The sequence below is a fragment of the Lissotriton vulgaris genome, chromosome 1_1 (assembly GCF_964263255.1).
Source record: "Lissotriton vulgaris chromosome 1_1, aLisVul1.2, whole genome shotgun sequence".
In the NCBI taxonomy this organism is placed as follows: domain Eukaryota; kingdom Metazoa; phylum Chordata; class Amphibia; order Caudata; family Salamandridae; genus Lissotriton; species Lissotriton vulgaris.
In genome coordinates, this window is record NC_141685.1 from 400,340,652 (window position 1) to 400,363,371 (window position 22,720).

A 22,720-nucleotide genomic window follows, 5' to 3' on the forward strand; every position below is an offset into this window, starting at 1 on the left:
AAGGCTGTTACTAGGTGTCCCTAAGGAGTTGTAAAGAGACCTCTGTTAGCCACATAAGGTACTGCACCCTTAATACAATTATAAAAAGAGAGATGCAGCTGAGCATACGTTTTCATTTGTTTGCATTGGAAATTAGATTTTTGTTAGCTTACGTTCTAAAAATGCACCATTGAAGTTTATTTAACTTTATTGCACAAACAAAGCTAAATAAACAACAATAGTGCATTTTTTAAATGCAAGCTAACAAAAATCTCACTTCCAATAAAAATGAAACTGAAATTACATTAAGTCACTATATATATATGGATGTTGCACTGTGTAATGTCGAGTACACATATATATTCCACATTCTGCAATTTAAGACATGGCATAACTTATGCACATCCTACTCAGACATGCTTGTGAAATTTCCTTACTCTTGGAACTTATGGTCATGCTTATTAAGAAAAGGTTTATATTGATAGTTCAGCTTTTCAAGCTCAGTCTGGTAATGTACACTTTTCATAGAGTTAATTTCATAGAGTATTCTGTAAGGTTATTCTGCAATTCTATAATTAAATATTTGGGTCCTGAGTATTTTTAGCTCACCAGATTAGAAGGAAGTGATCTCGTAGCAATATACTACAAATCTCTTGTGATCAGTAGCATATTTTGTACCCTGGAGCTGAAACCCTTTTGCTAGGAATCAGTAATGATGATAACAAACAGTTTGGTTGCCTTTTAGCTTGTTGCATCGCTCGTTAGGCCCTGGATATTTTGACCTTCTTGATGACGATATTATGAAGATATTCTACATGCTCATTCTCTGTTTGGCAAAACCATTGTAATAATCATGTTTTAACATCTGGAACAATCACATCAATGATCAAGAAACTGTGGAAGCAACTTCTGTTCTCTAAGTAACTGGAAAAATTGTTGGAGGCTGCTAGGAGGATAGGCAGTATAACAAAAGAAAATTAAGTAAGCACAAAACTAAAAGAAATTCAATAAACTCCTTGGCATTTCACTAAAACAGAATACCCCATTTCAAGTTAAACTGCTGGAACAGATGATAGTAACCAGTTAGCCGTAAACATTTAAAGCCTAATAGTGTAGAACTTGAAGCCAATCACAGACAGAACCTGGTTCCTACTAAGCAGAAGTCCAAGTACATGTACTTGATCACTGCTACAAAAAAGTGTGTTACTCCCAAATGATCCTGGTGTCTGATAACATTTCCTGGAATATTTAAGACCGTAAATTATCAGGCCAGTCCAGGTGGGATTTTTAATAGTATAAAACCCTCTCAGGATCAAGTTAACATGTAGTCTTGTTTTTTCTTTGAAAAAGTAAAATGACCAGAGAGCAAATTCTGGTAAATAAGTATTCATCCTGTTATCCTTGATTGTGCAAACCTTTCAATTTGTGCGAACACATGATTCAACAGCTTACACAAGCTGTTGAATCATGTGTTCGGCAGCAGAGGTCAGGGAACTGACCAAGAACCCTCCCCATCCTTCTTCTTCAAGCACCTCCAATCAACCCACTCCATCGGGTGCAGAGGCTAGGGAGATGGTCCCTAATGTAGTGGAAAGTAGAATGCTTCCTAAAAATAAGTAAAGAATGCTTACTACAATAAGTAAAACATGTAGCTCTACCAATAATAAGTGTCCAGGCAAAATTCTCAAAATTACTCCTCCTACAAAGAGGAATTTAAAGTGGCAATTATACATTCCCTGCTTAATTATCCTTCCTTTAATTCAGAAACCCCACTAATGTTAACCCATTTAACGTATTCTATATGAATCTAACTTTGTGGAGAAAACTGTTACAGCCCTTCTTTGAAACCATGCTGAATTTAATGGGCTGCTGGATAGGTACCAAGCTAGTAGGTCAAGGGGGAGTACAGAAATACTTGTTATATATGTAGTGAATGAGCTCTGTATCCTAGTGGAACGGTGTGGTAAACCATCTGGATCTTTCCAACTCATTTGGCAATGGAGACCATCAATTCTTTCTTCATCGTCTATCAAGACAGTCTGTGGGAGGCTCTACAGTAGATCAATCATTTTTTACTACACTTTTTTATGACAGAATGGTCAATTACGATTGGTCATTTCAGAATTTAAGCTTTTGAATTTGGGAGTCTTTCACAATTACTCATTTTCTTTTTTATTTTGTATTTGTAACCACTGCCAAGTCTGCTATGTGTATATATTCTCAATGTGTACATTGATGATACTGAGAAACTCTTCTGTTTTAAAGAATGCTCTAAAGATTCCCTATCGATTTCTTCTCCTTGGAAGTTACCTAGTTATGGCTTGAGCAAACTTAAACGTTGATCTATGACAAATCTTATTCAGAATCAGGCTGACCTCTTTGTGGACTAACCCCAACCCAGTTGCACTAAAGAGAAACTTAAGATTCATGACTTGCACTGATTCTTCATTCTCACAATAATTGGCAGTAGTCATCACGTCATGTTATTAATATCTGAGTATTCTCCATCAGGTTTTTTTTTTGTAACATTTTTATTTATTGCACTCCATCAGGTTTTTAAACCCTCCCCCACAGAATTATGTGCCACTCTTGTGTAGCATCTCTAAAGGAAAAAGACTTACGGCCAGATTCATAAAAGACCCATTTTGCGAGTCTGAAATAGTGATTCATAAGGAATCGCTATTACAGACACGCAAAACGGGATTCATGTAGGAATCGCAAAATTAAATGCGATTCCTACAGATTCCTTATTTGCGATTAGCAAATTGCTAATCGCAAATAAGGAATAACTCCCCATTCATTCCTACGGGCCAAAAGGCAATTTTCTAATCGCAAATAAGATAGCGATTTGAAGGGTGCCAGGGGTGTCCAAAGGACACCCTGTAGCACCCCTTAAATGCACATTTCAACAGGTGTTGCGCACACACATGTCCTAAGGACATGTGTGTGTGTAACATGCAACTTAGAAAAATGCTTTTAAAAGCATTTTTCTAAGTTTTCGCTATTTACCACGAGGTTTGACCTCGTGGTAAATAGCGGACGAAATTTGCGAATTCGCAATTTTAAAATGTTTTAAGAATAGCATTTAAGGAATCTCTAATAGAGATTCCTCAAATGCTATTCCTCGCAAATTTGCGAGTTTCTAAATAGCGATTTTTGCATTTGGGATGATGAATCCCAAATGCAAAAATTGCACTCGCAAAGGGCCAGATTCTCAGAATCTGGCCCTTTGCGAGCGCAAATATTGTTGATGAATCAGGCTGTTAGAAAGTTACCTTGAAGATAAAAACGAAATGGACGGTCTTCTAAAACCACACTTGGTCTTAGCTCCCCAATCCATCCTCGACACAATCTGTTGACCTTCAACTGTCTATTACTGATGATTTCACATATTTGACTATAGACTAGCACACCCCGGCCCAGCCAATATAATAAAGGCCAGCCTCATAAACCACTCTGTTGCCATCCTGCCAGAGCCAAACACTTGCTAGCGTCTGGCTAAACTCAAAACTATATACACCAAACCTGTTTTAAAAATCCAGGTTCCCCCTCAACACTGCCAATTATCACCCCATAACTCATGTCTTGACATGCCTACCTGCTCCAGAAGCTGAAGCTGACTCAAGGTACAACCTCTCCATTGGGTTGGCTCCTTCTTGATTTGCAGATTTCGTATTTATCCCTCCTTTCAACTCAGTCCATTTTGCCTTGAATGCAGAAGTTCCTAAAAAATCTACAGTTTCCCATTTCCTCTTAAATGTATATCGCAGACCTTTTTGAAACTGATCTCTTTCTTTAAACTAAGGGCCTGATTTAATATTTGACGGATGGTATTCCGTCCGTCAGATTGGCAAGGAAAGAGCCCGGACCCAGTGTTCATCTCTGGACATTTAAAGGAGCCCTAAACACAGTGATTCATTTCAGTGTACAAAAGGTTTGCTGGACAACCCCTGTCAGTTTTGATGGCCTTTCACCAAAACTTTAAAGTTTGTTTGAGAAACATAAAACACAAAATGCTTATGGCCTCCACACCTAGGGAGTCGTTATTTGTTTTCTGTCCCTCACGTCCATGTTTTCCTGGCAGTGATGAACAGGAATAAAATACATTACACCATCCACCCTAAATAGAGTAGGGGCCATCAGAGAACAGTTTCCATCCAAGGAGCCAGCAGGAGCTCTCATGTGGCTGCCAGAGTAACCAATTGGTGGACAGCGAAGTCCATCACGTTTATAACACTGTGTGCCAATCTCTAATTTGAGCCTTTATTTTCCACAATTTTGCAGACAAAACTCAAATCATTCTAAAACTTCAAACCCAGTCCAATTAGATTCATGTGCCATCGGTTAATGTCTCCTGACTGTAGATCTTTGGATGGTAATAAATAATCGCAAACTAAATTCATCGAAAATGGAGGCATAATCCTGTGTAAAAAAACACCCATTATCCATTTGGCTAAAAGCGCTTGGCCCTTATTCCTATCCCATCTCTCCAAGGAAAGAATATTGATGTGATCATGGATTCAAAACTGTCATTTGTCAGCAACTGAACCAAGTTATGAAACCTTGCTTTGCATTATAAGGGGCCCTATAACAGAGAGTACCCAGGGGGTGCACCGGGCGTTTGCACCCGCTTTGCGCGCCTGGGGCACTTTGGTATTACAGAAGGGGCCGCAGATGCATGTGCAGCCGCTTCTGTAATACCGATAGCACTAGTGCACATAAAGCGCCAGTGCTATTTGCAGGGGGCGTTCCCTCATTTGCCTGGGAGTGTACCACATGCAAATGAGGAAGTCCCTTAGCCTCTGCACGGTATTACAGACACAGGCGCAGAGGCCAAGAAGGTGTCGGAAGGCGTGATGACAGTGCGCCCCCTGAGAGAAGTCCTCTGCAGGGGTGAGAAGGGCTGGACCTGCATCTGTTAAACCCAGGACCCCAGAGGGACTGCAAGGGCTAGTTGGCTGGCCTCCTGGCTAGAGTCTCAGGTATGAAGGATCTAACAACCTTGAATCCAGCACCTGGACTCTGCCATCTGTGAGTCTATCTTGCCAAGTGGTGCCACATCAGCCCTAGACCCTTGTAAGTGGGCCTAAGGTGTTCTGCCAGCCTCCGTGGGTCCAGCCGAACTGACACCTCCTTCATGCTGATATGGAGTGTCGTCCAGATTCATGCGGGATATGACTTGCCTTAAGTTTTTGTTCAATACATCACCAAAGTACAGATGTTGGACCGTATTGCGAACTATTCACGTTGCTCTGCACAGAGAGCATGTACATTAGGGTACTGTGCAAAAGGCACGAATAATTAAAGTCAGTGTTCACTAAATTGATTTTAAACAAAATGTTCGATATATCAAGATTCATGGCTGGGAAAATAGTCACATTTATTGACCTTAGAAATGAATACAGCCTCTGCCGAGGGCTATGCCGATCAACAAAGGCCCTGAACCCGAGTGCGGCTCAGACCTTTAATGAGGGATAGAGCCTTAAATAATCGAAATAGCCTGAGGCAGAAGATCTATTAGAATGTGGAATGTTCCATATAAAAAGGGAGAAACAGAAAGACAAACATCAGAATGTTGGAACAGGAGGCTTATTCTAGCCATAATTTGCCCTGGACCACTTCATTGTCTTCAGTGGTGCTCCCAACATTCCAATGTTCTAATGTCTGTTGAATACCAGTTGACTTATGCTATCACAAAGTGAACCTTTGAGAACAGCTACAGATAGTATTTCGTAGTGATCAATGTCTGTAATTTGACATTTTTGGTGAGAGAGCAATAACAGGTGAAACGTGTGTCACTGTATGCACCAATATCCTTTTCCTGAGTATCTCTTAAATTTAAATGCTTCAAAGAAAATGAAATTGAACTGAAGATTGCATCTGTAGCAATGCAACAATAAACAGTCGAAAGGCCTGATGTTCATATGACCATGGACCATAGGTAGTACCATCAAACGTAAACGTCCAAATGACATTGAACCAATTTAAGCATATAGATTCTGATACAAAGTTTTTTTTGCCCGTTACACGTCTCACTTGGACCTGGTAAAAAACAACTGTAATATATACCTGCATACACCTAATTCGCAAGGCTAAAACCAGATTTCATGCATGCGAACTACACATGTGAAGTGCACACACCACTGCAAACACTGCCACTGAACATTCCCAGGATGAGTGTGCAGGGAAACCTACTGCACATGAGGTGAAAACCTACACTCTTAATTTAACACTTATAAACATTTACACAAAGGATAACGCCATAGTTTACTTTTAGGTCGGGGTAAGGGGTATACAACAATAAATATATTTTCTGTAAATTCCGCCTTAACCTATATTGGTTTTCAAATGGAAAAAACATACACCATTTATTATAGACCATAATACACACACACACATACATATATATATATATATATATATATATATATATATATGTATGTATGTGTGTGTGTATATATATATATATATATATACACACACATAGTTATATATAGTTAAAATATAGTCTTTTATTTGTCCATTATTTAACAAATATAAATTTCATTTCACAATTTATAATGTATGTGTACACGTCACAATTATATCAATATTAGAAAAATGCCATTGTTGCAAACCTCAAAACCCCATCTAAAACATTCATATCAGTCACACCTTTCATTCATTCATAACAGATCACACGTCCTCCAAAGACCTCCTTATACCACCCATTCAGGAGAATACGTGAACATTTATTCCACATTCAAAAAGGTTGACTCACGTTTCGGTGGCTTTGTTTGTTTTCCTGCCACCTTCCTCAGGACCACTGATTTTTTGTATACTAGAAGAGGGGGCTTTCAATATCCACGCTATCTCTTTATATATCATGCCACAAAGCTGTCATGCAGATAGTTCATTTATTTGTTTCCATAAAATCCCAATTTGTTACTTTATTCCGACTATGTCATTGTTCAAATAGACCTCAATGGTTTGTAGTCGCCACAAATAGAGCTTTATTTATCCAACATTTCAATTCAGGGGAATATAGGTAGGGCTCGATCTTTTTGGTATTCTTTTCCTCAAAACTTTGAAGCCACCTATACATTTCTAGTGACAGCGTTATACAGCGATCCTAAACAACTCAAAAATATGAATCCTATTGCATTATGGGTAGCTGAATACTCTTTTTTTTCGTTGTACTGGCGGGAGATTTATTATTTCCTACAGTCAACTAACATCGACCTAATGATCCTGCTCGATTGTATGGGAAAGAGCACTGGGTCTCGTTTTGTGCAAATTGTTAGGTCGTTGTAAGACATTGTTTCTATTAAAAGGCAAAAATTCAATCAAAAAATAAATGTCAATCAATTCGTTTTCTGGCCATAAGTATGTTCACCTTATGTAGTCCAGAGAATAAGCACATGGGAAAAGAAAACAAGTTTAATCAGCATTATGTGTGTATTCCTTTACTTACACGGGCAGTTTGTGTGACATGAAGAACTTATATACATGTGAGTGGAATGTGTGTGAATTAATCAAACACCTGTTAATTATTACCATTCGTGCATGTAAACGATGCATGTCTTACTTCATGAGTTTATTGTTTAATAGCCCCTTGGTATCTGAATATGTTACAAATGATTTTAGTATACATGTTTTTATGAATGCAAAGTGCAATTGTAAAAACAAAAAGTGCATTATCCATTTTTTGTTTGATTTTATTCATTGAAAACGTGTTAACTGCACTCAGTACACTGTGAGGTTAAGTGATTGGCAATCAGCATTTGCAAAGAAGGGCAGATGAGGAAAAAACTAAGAAGTGCTATAGGATATAACGATGCAGCAGATACATTTGACATAACGAAATTATATGATGGGGAAAGAATTCATACAAAATGCATGTAAATCTGCACATTGCTATCATTGTGTTAACTGTTGATCAGAAAGGTTAGATGAGAAACATCATCTACAGATGCATTCGGACACAATTAGCAGATTGTGGAAATGATTACTGAGGAGCCTAGCCTTTGTTTCAATATATCCTTCGGAGTATTTAATGTTTGGAGGGTGAGTGGGGATGCTTGAGTGCATGACATTGGCTAAACCTCTGTTGATTCAGGATACATTTGAGCTGATGATCAACTTCATCTTTGCCTCCATCTGTTATCATGATGTGGATCCAACACTCAGCTGCCCACAGCAGAATTCTCATGCCAACTACGACAAGTGTGCCCATCAATCAACGTCGATCAAATCTGGTATTCTGGTATTGTTCTCCAGCTTTGATCAATGGAGTAGCCAGAAAAATAAAATACCTTTCCATTTTTACCGTATTCCGAATGGTACAGATCAAGTAACTGAGGCGAGATAGTCTGGCACTCATTTGAGGGAAGGGGTTGCTGTCCCTGAGCGAATTGTGAAAACAGTGAGACCAAGGAGTTCATTTTACGGCCGTACATCCCTCTTTCTCTCAATCCATCCATACGTCCCTCAACTCACTAGACATAAATCCTTCTCTGCAACCATACCTCCATCCTGCTTCTCACCAACCATACCTCCATCCATCCTTCTCTCAACCGTACCTCCATCATTCCTACTTTCCAAACATACCTCCATCCATCTCTCCAGCCATACCTCCATCCATCCTTCTCTCCAACCCTACCTCCACACATCCTTCTCTACAACCATGCCTCCATCCATCCTTCTTTTCAACCATGCCTCCATCCATCCTTCTTTTCAACCATGCCTCTATCCATCCTTCTCTCCAACCATACCTCCATCCTACTCCTTCCCAACCATACCTCCACCCATTCTTCTCTCCAATCGTGCCTCCATTCATCCATCCCTCCAGCCATGCCTCTATCCATCCTTCTTTCCTACCATATCTCCATCCATCCTTCTATCCAACCATATCTCCATCCATCCTTCTATCCAACCATACCGCCATCCTGCTCCTCACCAAGCATACCTCCATCCATCCTTCTCTCCAACCATTACTTAACCAATCCTTCTCTCGAAGCACCCCTCCATCCGCCCTTTTATTCAGCCATGCCTCCATCCGGCTATCTGCCCAACCATACCTCCATCCATCCTTCTTTCCAACCATACCTCCATCCATCCTTCTTTCCAACTCATCTCTCCACCCATACCTCTATTCTGTTACTCATCTCGAAATCCAACACTACTTCATTCCATCCTTGCGATTAGTTCTCTCTTGTTCCATTGTTCCCCTAGCTCCATCATATTTCCATCTTGCAGTGCTATTCATGATGGCCTGTTTGAAGACATATGCATCCAACCAAAGTTAAAGTAGCTATAAACAGCAATTTAAGTGTTTTATGTTTTGCAGAAATACACATGGGTACCCACCCAACCCCGCTCAGGATGCGGGGGGCTCATGACACCCCTTTACTTGACACTAACCTCTCCCATCCTGTCAACCAGTCACAGCATGGTTTCTAAACTGTACAAGATACAGAGGCGGTCGGATTGTCTATCGGACTGGAAAAGGCCAACTGGTGTACATGTAACGAAGAGTCGACAGTCAGAAGCACAAAGCCAACAGGCAGCAATGTCCACAATGTAAGGAGCACAGTTAATGATCTCTACTGTGCCCATTCAGATCACTTCTTACAAATATATTGATCAGACCAGTCTGAGCAGTGCTGGACTCCGTCCTGGCAGAGACTTCTAGGGATACAGTTGCAGTATTGGAAAACGATGGACGTACAGCTCCACCACTGGGGTCCGCACGGAGGGCAGGCGGCCACTTGTGGAGAAGACAGAGAAGAATTGAGAACTGTATCAGCATAACTGAGACGAGTATACTTACTCTTTTCAGAAAGTGAGATTTCAATATGTATGCAGAGTTTATTACACGTATAATGCAGTTAGTAATATTAGGTTATCAGTCACATAATTCGTCATTAATGTATAACTACCCTATGATGAAACAAAAACAAAACAAAGCAAATACTTAGCTAAGCACATGTATCTCTTGTGATCCTCAACATGTATGTTCACCACTCAAATTTATTTCATATTTTCCTATAATAATTTCACACTAATCCTACTTGGGTTAGGGAGTAGCGCGCTACCCCCTGAAAAGTGCTTTGACACCTCATCAGGGGTAGAAAGCGCTATATAAATGCAAACCCTTCCCTCTTCTATCCTTTTTCAGTTCAAATAATAGACTAACATGTCCACCGCTCAAATTAATTTCATATTTCCCTATACTAATTTACCACTAATCCTTTTTGGGTACTGGAGTAGCGTGCTGTTTGCTGAAAAAAGCACTTCAACACCTCGTCAAGGGCAGTAAGCACTTTATAAATTCAATAACTATTACAATTACAATGTAGTAAGTAAAATGTGCAATAGTATACATTTTAGTTCTCATATGTTATTGTGGTCTTGACCTATGAGGACATATATGAAAACACTTTAAAAATGAGGCGGATAAAGATGCATTTATAGATGCATTATAGATATAGAACCAAGAAAGTCTTAAAGGAAAACGAGCTCGCTTTTTGAAGAAGGCACTCCAATCATAAAGTCCCACTTCCTTACTTGTTTTCCTCTCTTGTCCCCTTCTTGGTGGAACCTGTGGCTTTACTTTTGGGATCACTAGAGTACTGTAATATTTAGTGGTCCCAGAAACGTATAGCGATAGGAACTAGTCTGGGAAGGAAATTATTACTTCTTCAGGAGAAGGCACGTGGTTTTGTAGTTCAACTTGCATTAAGTTAGGAGTCTATAACAGTCTGAAATCACCTTGTTATTAACTGAAGTACATTACGCGGCCTGTTGTAACTATGCCATTTCACACAAAGCGCGTTGGTAAAACGAAAAATGACTGCATGGTTAAAAAGTCGGCTATTCTAATAAACATTATTGGGAGCCCAGTAAACATGAAAACATTGGCTCATTCAGGAGTACAGGAGACACTTCATTTTGTGGTCTCTGAGTCTTTGTAATAATTCCTAGTGCTGACCCAGCTTCGACCTACTTGCATACTTATCTCAGATGTTTGTGTCTATGGTAGACAGTGGATGATTAGGTTATGTCTTTACATCATTCCAATTACGACCGACGTCTCACATAAGTTATAATGATATTTTTTTAATTAACGAAAATATTTTATAGAAAGTACCCCAGAACTGCCTGTTTCCGAATGTCGGAAACTCGGGTATGGGAAGATGACCTCCACTGTTCTGAAATGATATCAGCCTTTTTTCACCATGCTTGCTTCTTGGGTGCCAAGGACAGAGCAGAATCCCTTGGAAAAGCTTGGCTCTTAACCTACAAAAATGAGGTGGGTCAGGTTCTCAAAGTGGTAGACCAGATCTCCATTAGCCACCCAGTACCCAAGCATCCTACCACCATAATGTTTGTCTTGGTGGTGCACCTCTACAGTATTGGAGCACACTGGGTGGTATGTAGTTGACAATCCCCATCAAATTCCCCCTAGTTTTCTTTTGAATATAAATATGAATGGAAAGCTTTATGCTGAAGGTGAGACAAAGCCAGGTTAGAGGAATAAAGGAGGAATTAACAATAGTGGTGAGAATGTGGATCCTTTTGGTACCCAAACATTTAGTAGCTGTGAGCAATAGTCTGAGCTCTCATTTTCCGAAAACCTTCATCCGACCAAGCAGCCTGCCCTAACAAGTGACAGGATGTCGTGGTAAATATGTGGCTGTTGATGACAGTAAAGGCTGTTGATCGATCTAAAAGAATAGGAGCTAATAATGTTGCAACCATCCTCCTTTACCAACTGAATGTCACATAGGGGAAATGTGGACAGATTTCAAAGGAAATATTATCCTAATGATGCTGTCACCTTTTGCCCAAGGGTCAAATTAAACATAGTCTGTAATGCTGCCAGCGAAGGGTGTCTGTATATTGTCACAAGGAGTCAAGAGATGCTGCTCAGTATTTGGATTGAAACGTGCATACCTCAATGTGTATACTGCCACTCATCCTTTAGCTGAAATAGATTGCAATGGTACAAGTATGGGCTTCAGCGCAGTGCTTTAATCTTCATGAGGGAAAAAGTCTATACTATGCGTCTTGAACCACAAATGCCTCTTTACAACGCATTCCTTTACCACGCAAGTCATTACAATGACTTGACTTAGGGAAAACGTTTTTGGATCGATGTTGGCCTTTATGTACAACACTTTCCCTACTGTTTCGCAGACTGGAGTTGGAATAGTAAATTATACTATTCCAAAATTCAGCGCTTTCTCTAAGGCAAGTGGTTGTAACGACTTGCGTGGTAAATGAATGTTTTGTAAAGACGCATTGGTGGTTCGGACCACATTGTAAAGGCATGCGTGGTAAATGCATGAGTGGTTCGAACATACAACGCCATCATGGTTATTACCCTCTGCAGAAAAGTGAGGTTTACTGTTAGAAACAGTCACATATGGTGGAAACGAAGAGTGGGCATTCTATGGGGTGGTAAACACTTTGGAAAATATACCTAATTATTTGGCTGAGGCAACTCCTACATCTTACCCAGGAAATGTCAATTGAAAGCTCCTCTATGTGGAATAAGTGCACGACCAATTGGCAAGTTTTGAACTGTCACATGCTTTGTACAGTTACTTGGGTTGCAACTAGCTTACAAACCCAATAGGAAAAGTGTAGGGCTCCTAGCCAATTGCAACTCAGAAACACCACCATATGATCCATAGCGGTTTCCCAAAACTGTGCCACCACTCTGCAATCTCACTATACATGCCACAAATTTGCCCCTTATGAGATCTCAGCAACTAGACCGATCTTCGTTGTATTTTATGATCTTGTTATACCTTTACATTGAATACCTTTGAAGCGGCTAGATACCCCTCTTGTATGCACCATCTAGTATCAGCTAACTATCGCCCTAACTCTGGCTACCATTTGGTTATAATTTTAGTGCTACCTGAAGGCGCAGGGCAACGCAGCCCAGCACAGAGAGATGATTCACCTACTACCCGAGACCAAGGATCTCAATATATTGTTTAGTGCATCTGTATTAGTTGTGTCTTCAAATCGATTTTTAGGTGAAAAAGAAAATGCAATAAGAGATTTGTTAGCAGCCTCCCAAAATCTCAGTATCCAAAGTCCATAAAAAAAAAGCAAGCATTTGCAATGCAATAGATCTCGCATTACTGAAAGTTTGAGCTATTGGCGTTGCTAATATTAATGCCACACCAATAGCTCCAACTTTCAGTAATGAGAGAGCTATTGCTTTGCAAAGGTTTTTTTTCTGTTTATTTATTTATTTTTTAAGCAATCAGGGCACCCGCGTTTTAGCTTACAATGTTTAAAGCTAAAGCGCGGGTGCCGTAATTGTAAGAAAAGTAAAGAAATAGAAAAAAAGGCAGCAGCTGCATTTTATTTCTAGTTTATTTGCTTTTGTTACAATGACTGCACCCGCGCGCGCTTTAGCTTTAAACATCTTAAGCTAAAGTGTGGGTGTCGCGATTGCTTCAAAAGTGAAAAAAACAAGGTGTGGGGATGCATTTTTTTTCTATTTCTTTACTTTTGAAGCAATTACGGCACCCGCGTTTAGCTTAAAATGTTTGGGTTACACATTTCTTTTTTTTATATATATGTGTTTTAGGAATGCCTGGTTCTGAGGGTAAACATGTCACACGTTTTGAACTAACAAGCATCGCATAAAGAGCTGAATGTACCATACTCGTAAACAATACTTCCAGGACAATTCCTCAGAAAAATGTAATTATCACGATCACTGCTATCCACTTTATTCATCAATTTATGAGCTGGATCTCGTGTTGCGTCCTTCTCAACTTTTGTAAGTTTGTGTCCAGGCAATCTTTGAGTAGCACCAACTGACTACACCGGAATTGACAAAAGTTATTTGGCTTTCATGGCCAATTTCAGTACCATAACATCTTGCAAACAGCCACTTGGGCCTCAATATGTACTGAGCCTAGCCTGCCCTCCTTCTATGGCAGCACTGATTTCTGTACCACAATCCTGTACTCCCCACTGTTTTTCAAAAAAGGAAAAGTGTACAGCAACATAGCACAAAAAATCATTGTGGATCATGCAACGCGTCCTATCAGAGACAATGGAAATTCAGCCTAGAAATTAATTGTGTGATATGCTGGCCGGGGATGCTCCTTTCTATAGATAAAAGCTCTGATATCATATTGTTCATTTAGTTGCTCATAACTAGCTGGATAATCAATGATTTGACCCATTTCATGAATGAAGGCCCAATTACATGTTTTGCAGTTCAGGGTGTTTGATTGTCTTCTGTGTATCAAGGCTTATTATCGCCTTGTGACAGTTGTTTTGCTTGTGTGCACCCAACAACGTTATTATACTTCTTATATTAGCCATGGACATGCTATCCCGAAATTAAGGTTACCTTGTCAGCACGGGCCAGTGTAGGCAACAGTAGTAATACTACTACCTGAAACACCTGTGGAGGTCTGCAGTCAGCCGGATGCCATGCCCGAGAAGTGTACGCTTTGCCCGGGGGGGGGCACAATTAACTTTCTGGAGTGTCCAAGGTTCTGGTCCATAGAAGATGCAGTAGATGTTTGCTGTGCTCAATCTGCAGCCTGTCAGTGTGTTGGTGTGATGGAGGAATGGAGCACTGTGTTACAGTCTGGGTGAAGGCTCTGTAATAAACCCTTAGCCTAGAGGGTCAACTTGTGTTGCTCCATGCCAGTGTCGTGTCCCGAACCCACATATACACGTGGACACGACTTGTGATTAGGAGCTCTTTATTATCACCTCTTGCTTAGTCCCCGTCCCTACTCTAACTGCCCTTTCCTGTTCCTGACCCCACCTCTTCCCCTCAGCCCACCTAGCTCCTCCCACCCCAACTACTAGACCGTCAACAATACAACATCTCCCCCCTTCTTAACAAAATAGCAAAGTGAACTTAGTCCATTTCAACAATCAGTCTTCTTGGAGGCTGTACCTGGCGTCGTGGGCGACCCGAGGGGGTCACAGCAGTCTCGCCCACGGGGTTTGGTTCCGGGCGGGGTGCCGAGTCAGGCGCACTTGCCTCAGGGTGCTCAGCGCTCTCCGGCACGGAGGCAGGGGGCGTGCAGTCACGCTTCTCAGGAGGGCATTTCTTAAAGTGTGAAGCGTTCCGAGTGACCCGCCTGTTCTCTGACTCTGCAGTCACCATTGTGCCTTTCTGCTGCACCACTGTAAGAGGTTCGTTTCTGAAGCGACAGTCAGTTTTCTGGCGCTGTTCTTGTTTGACAAGGACTCTGTCGCCCTCCTTGAGAGAAGGGGATCGGGCCCTCCGTTTAAGATCCGCATGTTCCTTCATCTTCTCTTTGTGATATCGATCTGTTGCAGCCATGTCTTCGATCTGATGGTCTGAGAGGGGCTTCTTCAGCGCACCTTCCCAGGTTGGGATCCGAGTTCTGGGTGTCCTCCCGAGCATGAGAGTGGCAGGGCAGACACCCGTCGTGGAGTGGGGAGTGGTTCGGTATGCACAGAGGACTTCATTCAATGCTGCTTGCAGGTCCCTTTTTTCGGCCGTGGCCCGTTGGAAGGTTTTCTTGATGGTGGACATGAAGCGTTCGACAGTTCCATTGGCTTGTGGCCAGAGCGGGGTGACCCTGCGGTGTTGGAAGTCCATCTGTTTCGCGAAGTCACTGAATTCGTGCCCGTTGAACGGGGGCCCATTGTCTGTTTTGATGATTCTGGGAACACCCCAGGTTGCGAAGACTTCCTCCAGCACTTTAAGGGTACAGGCGGCATTGGTGGACGAGATGAATTGAGCCACTGGAAACCGTGAGTATTCATCTACGATGGCGATCACATATTTCCCTGACTGCAGGGGCCCGTAGAAATCCATTGCAACTTCTTGCCATACACCGTCAGGTAGCGGTGTCATTTGGAGCGGTGCTGGTGGCGTGCTGGGACCCGTTAGCTGACAGGGATGACAGTCCTTAAGAGTGGCTTCGACTATCTGGTCTAGCGCAGGAAACCAGACGCGCTCTCGGAGCGCTCTCTTGGTGGAGACGACCCCACGATGACCTTCGTGAGCTAGATCAACTACGCCTTGTCTGAGGGTGGCCGGGATGACTATGCGGTGGTCTCTTAGAAGAAGGCCATCTTCAGTGATTGAAAGTTCATCAGCAACGTGTCGGAACGCTTGGAGTTCACTTCTGACCTCGGAGTTTTCTTCGTCATCTTGTGGATGATGTCTCCACCTGTTGGACAGTATTCGCTTCATCACGATCTGCAGGACGGCGTCTTTGTTGGTTGCTTCGCGGATGGTGTCCATTGGTATGGCTGGAGGGCGAGCATGGTTTGAGACGAAGTGGATGTATTCTTCGGCTATGGATGAAGTCGGTGCTGGAGAGTCTCGGGGGTGGCGAGACATGTAGTCAGCAGGGTTGTCACCCTTCCCCGGTTTGTGAATGATTGTAAAGGTGTATTCCTGCAGCCGGAGGCCCCACCGCTCAATCCTGGGGGGCATCTTGCTCTTCGGGTTACCGTATATTGTCACGAGCGCCTGATGGTCGGTAATGAGCGTGAAGTGCTTCCCGTAGATGAAGATGTGGAAGTGCTCACACGCCCATACGACCGCCAGGCTCTCCTTCTCAGGTTGAGAGTACTTCCTTTCCGGGTCCGTGAGGCTGCGGCTGGCGTAGGCGATTATTCTCCGTTGGTCAGACTCGTCGTCATATTGAGCCAGGATTGCACCCAGGCCGACGGGACTGGCGTCTACGGTGATCTCTGTTTTGCGTTTGGGGTTGAAGTAGGACAGACAGTCGGATGATTCAACTGCCCGTTTAATGTCTCTGAAGGCACGCTCGCAGTCTGAGGTCCACTCAAAGGGCTGGTTGGATTTCGTGAGGAGTCTCAGAGGATGACTTATTGTGGCATAGTCACGGATGTAACGAGCACAGTAGCTCGCCATCCCAAGGAAGGAGCGTAGATCGTTTACATCCTCAGGGCTCTTGGTATTGTTGAGCACAGCCACCTTGTCGGGATCTGGTTTCATGCCGTTGGATGAGAAAATGTGTCCAAAGAATTTCAGTGTCGACTGGTGGAACTCGCACTTGTCCTTATTGAGGGTCAGGTTTGCGTCTAGCAGGGCCCTGCAGACGCGGTCGAGGGCGATGTCGTGCTCTCGAAGATTGGCACCATACACCAGAATGTCATCGCTGTAGTTGAGAGAATTTGGAATGTGGTGGATGATAAGTCGAATTGTCTCTTGGAAGAGCTCAGCTGCTGAGGACACACCAAAACTGAGGCGTTTGTATCGGAAGAGGCCGAGGTGTGTGGCGAACGTGGTGATGGAGCGAGAGTTGTCATCTAGCTCGAGCTGGTGATATCCCTTGTTGAGGTCTAGCTTGGAAAAGACTGTGGCTCCATTGAGGGCTGTAATCATATCACTTAGGTGTGGGCCAGGGTGTCTCTCCCTTTCGATTGCTGTATTCGGGAGGCGCATGTCTACGCATAGGCGGACTTTCTCGGGGGTCCCTTTTTTCGGCACGACAACCACCGGGGACACCCAGGGGGTGGGTCCTTCGGTGCGTTCTATGATGTCGGCATCCAGAAGGTCTTGCAGCTCTTGGGCCACCGCGGCTTGCAGGTGAAACGGCACTCGCCGTGGATGTTGAGCGACGGGCTTGATTCGCTCATTGATATGCAGGTGTACTTGTCGGCCTTTTAGTTTGCCCAAGCCCTTGAAGAGGGCAGGGTATTTCACGACGTAGTTGGAGCTGTCGTTTATGTTGAAGAGAATGTGAACAAGGCGTAGGCGCTCAGCAGTCGGAAGACTTAGTAGGCAGTCGGCGTCTGGTCCCTTGATAACGTGAATGACGGCGGGAATGGTGATATCGCCGTGAGTGAGGGTGGTGTCGAACTTCCCCAGGCATGGGAGTGGTTTCCTCGCCATCCATGTGTATACTCGAACGGGTGCAAAGCGCAGGTGAGGCTTGGGAACCATGCGCTCGTGTTCAGCGACAGATATGTAATTGAGAGAGGCACCGCTGTCCATGACAAACTTTGCTGCATGATTGCCCACCATGATGTCAAGCCGGGGGTAGCGTTTGAGCTGGTCGCTGTCAGCGATGTTGACATACTCGGTGGTGTAGCCCGATCTCCTGGAAGAAGAGGATCTGGATTCTCTCGAAGGGGATCGGCGATCCCATCTGGACCGTCTGGACTCGCGACTGGAGTGAGATGATGCTGGGGAGTGAGCAGGTTCATCCTGAACGGCTCTGGCATGGTGCCGCTTGGTTTCTGTTCTTGAAGATCTCGGCTGGCTGGTGCGTCGATCAGCACCGCTACGTTGTTCTCGGTGATACTCGCTACACATGACCTCAAAGTGGTTGGATCTGCCGCACTTTCGACAGCGTTGGCCCATGGCAGGGCACGAGTCAATGTGAGGGTAATCATACCCGCACCGGTAGCATCGTCTGGTGCGTTCGGGTCGTCGGTCTCTCCTCTCTGAGTCTCTGGGCCGGTAATCTGTCCGGCGTCTAGGTGAGAATTTGGATCGACGTGATCGGTCTCGTGGGTTGCCTCGGTAGGCCTGTCGGCCGTGTCGGCGGTCGGAGACGCGGTTGGCATGTTCTCGGCTGGTGCTGGGTTTAACTTCGATTTCTGCTGCATTCTCTTCAGCTTGATCATATATTCGTGAGTGTTCCTCAATTTCTGCCAGCTCTTGTGGCTTCCTCAGTAGTCTTCGTCTCAGCGACTCTGAATGGCATCCCGATATAATTTGAGACTTGATGGCCGCGTCCGGGGAGAAATTTGTGAAGTCGCAGTACTGGGACTGGCGCCTTAGTCGGTGTATGAAAGACGTTAGTGGCTCATCCTTGTCCTGGTGCTGTTGGTGAAACTTGTGTCTCTCATAATCAACGTTACGTTTGTGCAAGAAACGGTTGTTCAGTATGTCCTTTACCTTGACATAGGTGTCGCCATCCGTGGTCGGGATCTCTCGCACTATCTTGCTGATCTCGCGCCCTCCTAGGTTGCGGAGAGTAATTATTTTGTCTTCGTCTGACTCGATCCTGGAGCCCTTGACATAGTCTTCAAAATCCTCCAACCACTCCTGCCACTTGAGGCCCATGCTGCTCCCAGTCGTGACTGTTAGGGGTTCTGGCGCTCGCAGATGCGTGCCCTTGATCTCCTTTCCAGCGGGAGCATCCTGCGCGCGATTGTTGGACATCCTGAGGAGGTGGGTTCACTCTTGACTCTTGACTCTGGGCACAGGGGCGGGCGTCCGCTCCCCTCACTTCTGGTGTTTGTCGGTAAGTTTGTAGATGCCAATGCTTGTTCGTTACCTTTGATGCTGTTTCTTTACCAATGCTTGTTTGTTGCTGTGCTCCACGAGCACTGTTCGCGAGTTGGTGGCGCTTGATAGTGTCCTTTTGGTGTTGCCAGGGCTTGTTTAAAGAGTCTGCCTGACTCAAAGATGGCCGCCCTCTGTTTTCACAGGGCTTGTCCCTAGAGTTGCCTGACCTTGTAATGGCCGCCTCCTCTGGCACACCACGAGGTTCCTCTCCCTCTCCGGGCACACACATTCAATATTGGGGAACTCACAGTGGAGCTGGGCCGACCTCCGCTCTCCCAGCGCGTTCAGGTAGGGACTTCTTGTCCAGCGCTGGTCTCGCGTGTTGCCTGCTGCCTGTCTTGCCTTTTTGCTGCCCCTGGTCGGGTTAGCGCTGGCTTCTATGTGGGGCAGCGCGTGTCTGAGGGCTCTCCTTTCGCCTCCTCCCGCCTGCGCAGCACGTCAGGCTCACCTGGGCAGCCTCGGAGGGGTCTCCGGTCCCTTGTCGGCGTTGGCGCGCTGTGCGCTCGTCAGCGCGTCTACCTCGGTCGGTGTTTGGCGCTCTTCTTTCGGCGCCCTTTTCGGCCGTTTTCATGCGCTCCGATTCAGCGCTTCTAGGACACCTCAGCGCTCGCTCGCTGTGTTCCTTCTCGACCCTCGTCCACTCGTGAGGGGAGATCCGGCCACTCCTGGGGGGCCCGCTACTGGCGCCGCAGGGGCCACGTTGCAGCGGAGTGCGCTCCACGCTGCAGGACGGGGCACTCGTGAGGTGGGGGTTTCTTTGGATCCCACCCTCGTCGCCAGCTGTCGTGTCCCGAACCCACATATACACGTGGACACGACTTGTGATTAGGAGCTCTTTATTATCACCTCTTGCTTAGTCCCCGTCCCTACTCTAACTGCCCTTTCCTGTTCCTGACCCCACCTCTTCCCCTCAGCCCACCTAGCTCCTCCCACCCCAACTACTAGACCGTCAACAACTTTGTTTTAGTTAATGGAAAAGTACACAACCTCTCTGTTTGAACTTCACTTTTGGTGCCTCACAACTTTGCTCGGTCCTGCTTGTTGCTCACTCCAAAGGTTCATCAGGCTTCCTTCTCAATATGTTTTTCTACTTTTTGTTCATGACAACTTGACTGGTTCCTGAACTGGCTTGTTTGTCATCATTTAGGATTTGTTTATGGTTTACCAGTTGTTCCCCTCATGTGAAATTGGGCTTTCCATTTTGCATCTTTTTTTATTCTGTGCTCTGGTCAAACATTGTGGAATTATGAAAAGTGACATGCTTTTCCTGTGTCAGAAGGATATATGATTTGCACCACCTTAAAGACCAGCCCTTTATAACTTGGGCCAAACAGGAAGAATGCACTGTTGCAAGATGTTTAGCATCCATCTTGATCAAAGCCAGCGGTTTCTACAAATGGGGGATTAGGTCACATTTCTAAAGTGCACATCAACCTTATGCCGGTGCTGGTGGCAGAATTTAGCATATAAGGACTGAAAGAGCCCTAGTGGTGCAGAGGAGACACGAAGAGCTAAGTCCTGGGCACTTTAGTGAAGGTTAGATGATTCGTCATAAAGAAAAAGTGGAGAGCATTCAAACAAATATGCAGTACATTTTGAAAATAATCTTCCTCCTAAATGGCATTTCTATGTAGTACAGCAAGAAAAAAAGCAGAAGAAAACACAGAAGAAGGCAAACGATCTAGTTTGCTTTGTGATTCACACAACAACACTTAAAAAAGAACCTTTTAGATGCAAGAAGCCAATGTAGCGTCACTAAATGGTTATAGAAGTGCACCTTGTGTGGAATACCTAAAACAAGTCTGGCAATTCTGAATACACATAAACTTACGAAGAAACAATCTCCCCAGGTCCACATTGGTGGTATTTCCATAATCAGTATGGGTCTATACCATTGCATGAGTGGATGTTTTCCTAGCAACAAAAAGCAGAAGCAGCAACACCATTCACAGAGATCTAGAGGCCAAAAGGCAGCTACCTTAGCAATCTAGGGTTTCAAAGAAAGTAAGAATATTGCACCATGATCAAATTCCTGGGCTGGTCTATAGGAACAGGAGAACTGCCCATGGACTGGAGAGATCAGGATTTGGATCCAGCGGAATGGGAAACCTTCAAGTGCAGTACCTTGGTCTTACCCAAGTTAAGTCTGGGGGAGCATCAAACATCCTCTGGAAGATTGCAAGACGACAGTCATAGAAAGAGGTCTGAGTAGATGCTCGCACTAATTTAAAAGGCAGTTACGTTTAATGGGCATTGCAATGAAACTGAAAACCAAAGGCTCTTATTAGGGTCACCAGCTGGGGCCTTGACACATGAAAGAGTGTTGGGTTCAGGGAGGACACTGAGAAACACTACACAGCAGCTGACAATACCTAAAATTAAAAGTATGAAGGGCCACAGCCTTTCCCCAATCTCATTGTCCAGGATCTAGGTTGTTCAAAATAGTCTGTGAGGGACACAAGCTGAGTTCAGAACAAGACATGGTAATGGTCTGCTTACTCTACGCAGGGACAAGGGATTTCTAGAGAAGAGGTCAAGTGTAAACAAGAGAGTACCTGAAGATAGGAGTAAAGCAAGATACAAGCAGGTTGGAACAGGTACTGAATAGGAAAAACCCAGAGTTGTTTACAAGAGAGGAGAAACACTAAAGAAAAAATTATGTCCGAGCTATGTAACTAATGCCATCAGCACACCCTCCTCCAAAAACTGGCTACCAAGTAGGCCGCCAGGATTCCACATTTGTGGATCTTGTAGTGTTTGCAAGATAGGACTCAATAAAAAGGTTGAGTTCAAATACAACACGCAGAAAAGCTACATAATACGAACTTTTATAAATTGCAACACAACCCATACAGTATATGTCCTGGGCTGTGCCTGTGGAAAAATATATGTGGGCAGTAGCACTAGAAGCATTAAAATCAGGATACAGGAACATGTCCGAGCAATCAAAAACAAAGACATTAAGTATCCAGTAGCTACTCATATTCAAACACAGCATCCTGCGGAAAGTGACATTTGGTTCCATGCTTTGGAACATATCAAGAGTCCACCACGAGGAGGTAATAGAGAAATAAACTTAAGAAAGGCAGAGGCAGGATGGATTTGTCGCCTACGGGCAACAACTCTGGGACTCAATATCAACAATGAGTTGCATCACTTCTTATAAAAAATGCTCTCCCTCTCCCAAGAAATGGATCTGTAAAATGCTTCACTCCAGATAAATATGCCTAGATATAATGGGCACCCCTCCAATATATACCTGGTTTCAAACTGAGTTAACAGCTAACAGGATGGTAGGAGTGTGACATAAAATCAAAGGTAATATGTCTTGATAAACATATATACTCTTTGAGCCAATACTAATATCTTAACTATGAGAATTGACAAAAGGTATTCGAAACGTGATTGTTGACCGTTGACGCTTATCTGAATCCCCTCTCATAGATGGCGTCAAAT

At 43.9% G+C, this 22,720-nt stretch overlaps 1 protein-coding gene across 3 annotated transcripts in view; it reads right to left on the reverse strand.

The window, feature by feature from the left end:
• Positions 1-22,720, reverse strand: part of LDLRAD1 (low density lipoprotein receptor class A domain containing 1) — a 132,605-nt gene that overhangs the window by 51,745 nt on the left and 58,140 nt on the right. Inside the window, exons 6-7 of one of the 3 annotated variants that reach the window (XR_015307510.1) lie at positions 8,927-9,727; positions 6,499-8,871 (exon numbers count right to left, since the gene is read on the reverse strand). The exons of 1 other annotated variant lie outside the window; for it this stretch is intronic. Coding sequence is in view for 1 of the 2 variants with exons in the window: in XM_086952507.1 (XP_086808633.1) it covers positions 9,582-9,727 (146 nt within the window). In the remaining variant the exon portion in view is untranslated. Of the gene's footprint in view, positions 1-6,498; positions 9,728-22,720 lie in introns of those variants that run through there. One more of the 3 variants, XM_086952507.1, reaches the window with a different exon arrangement.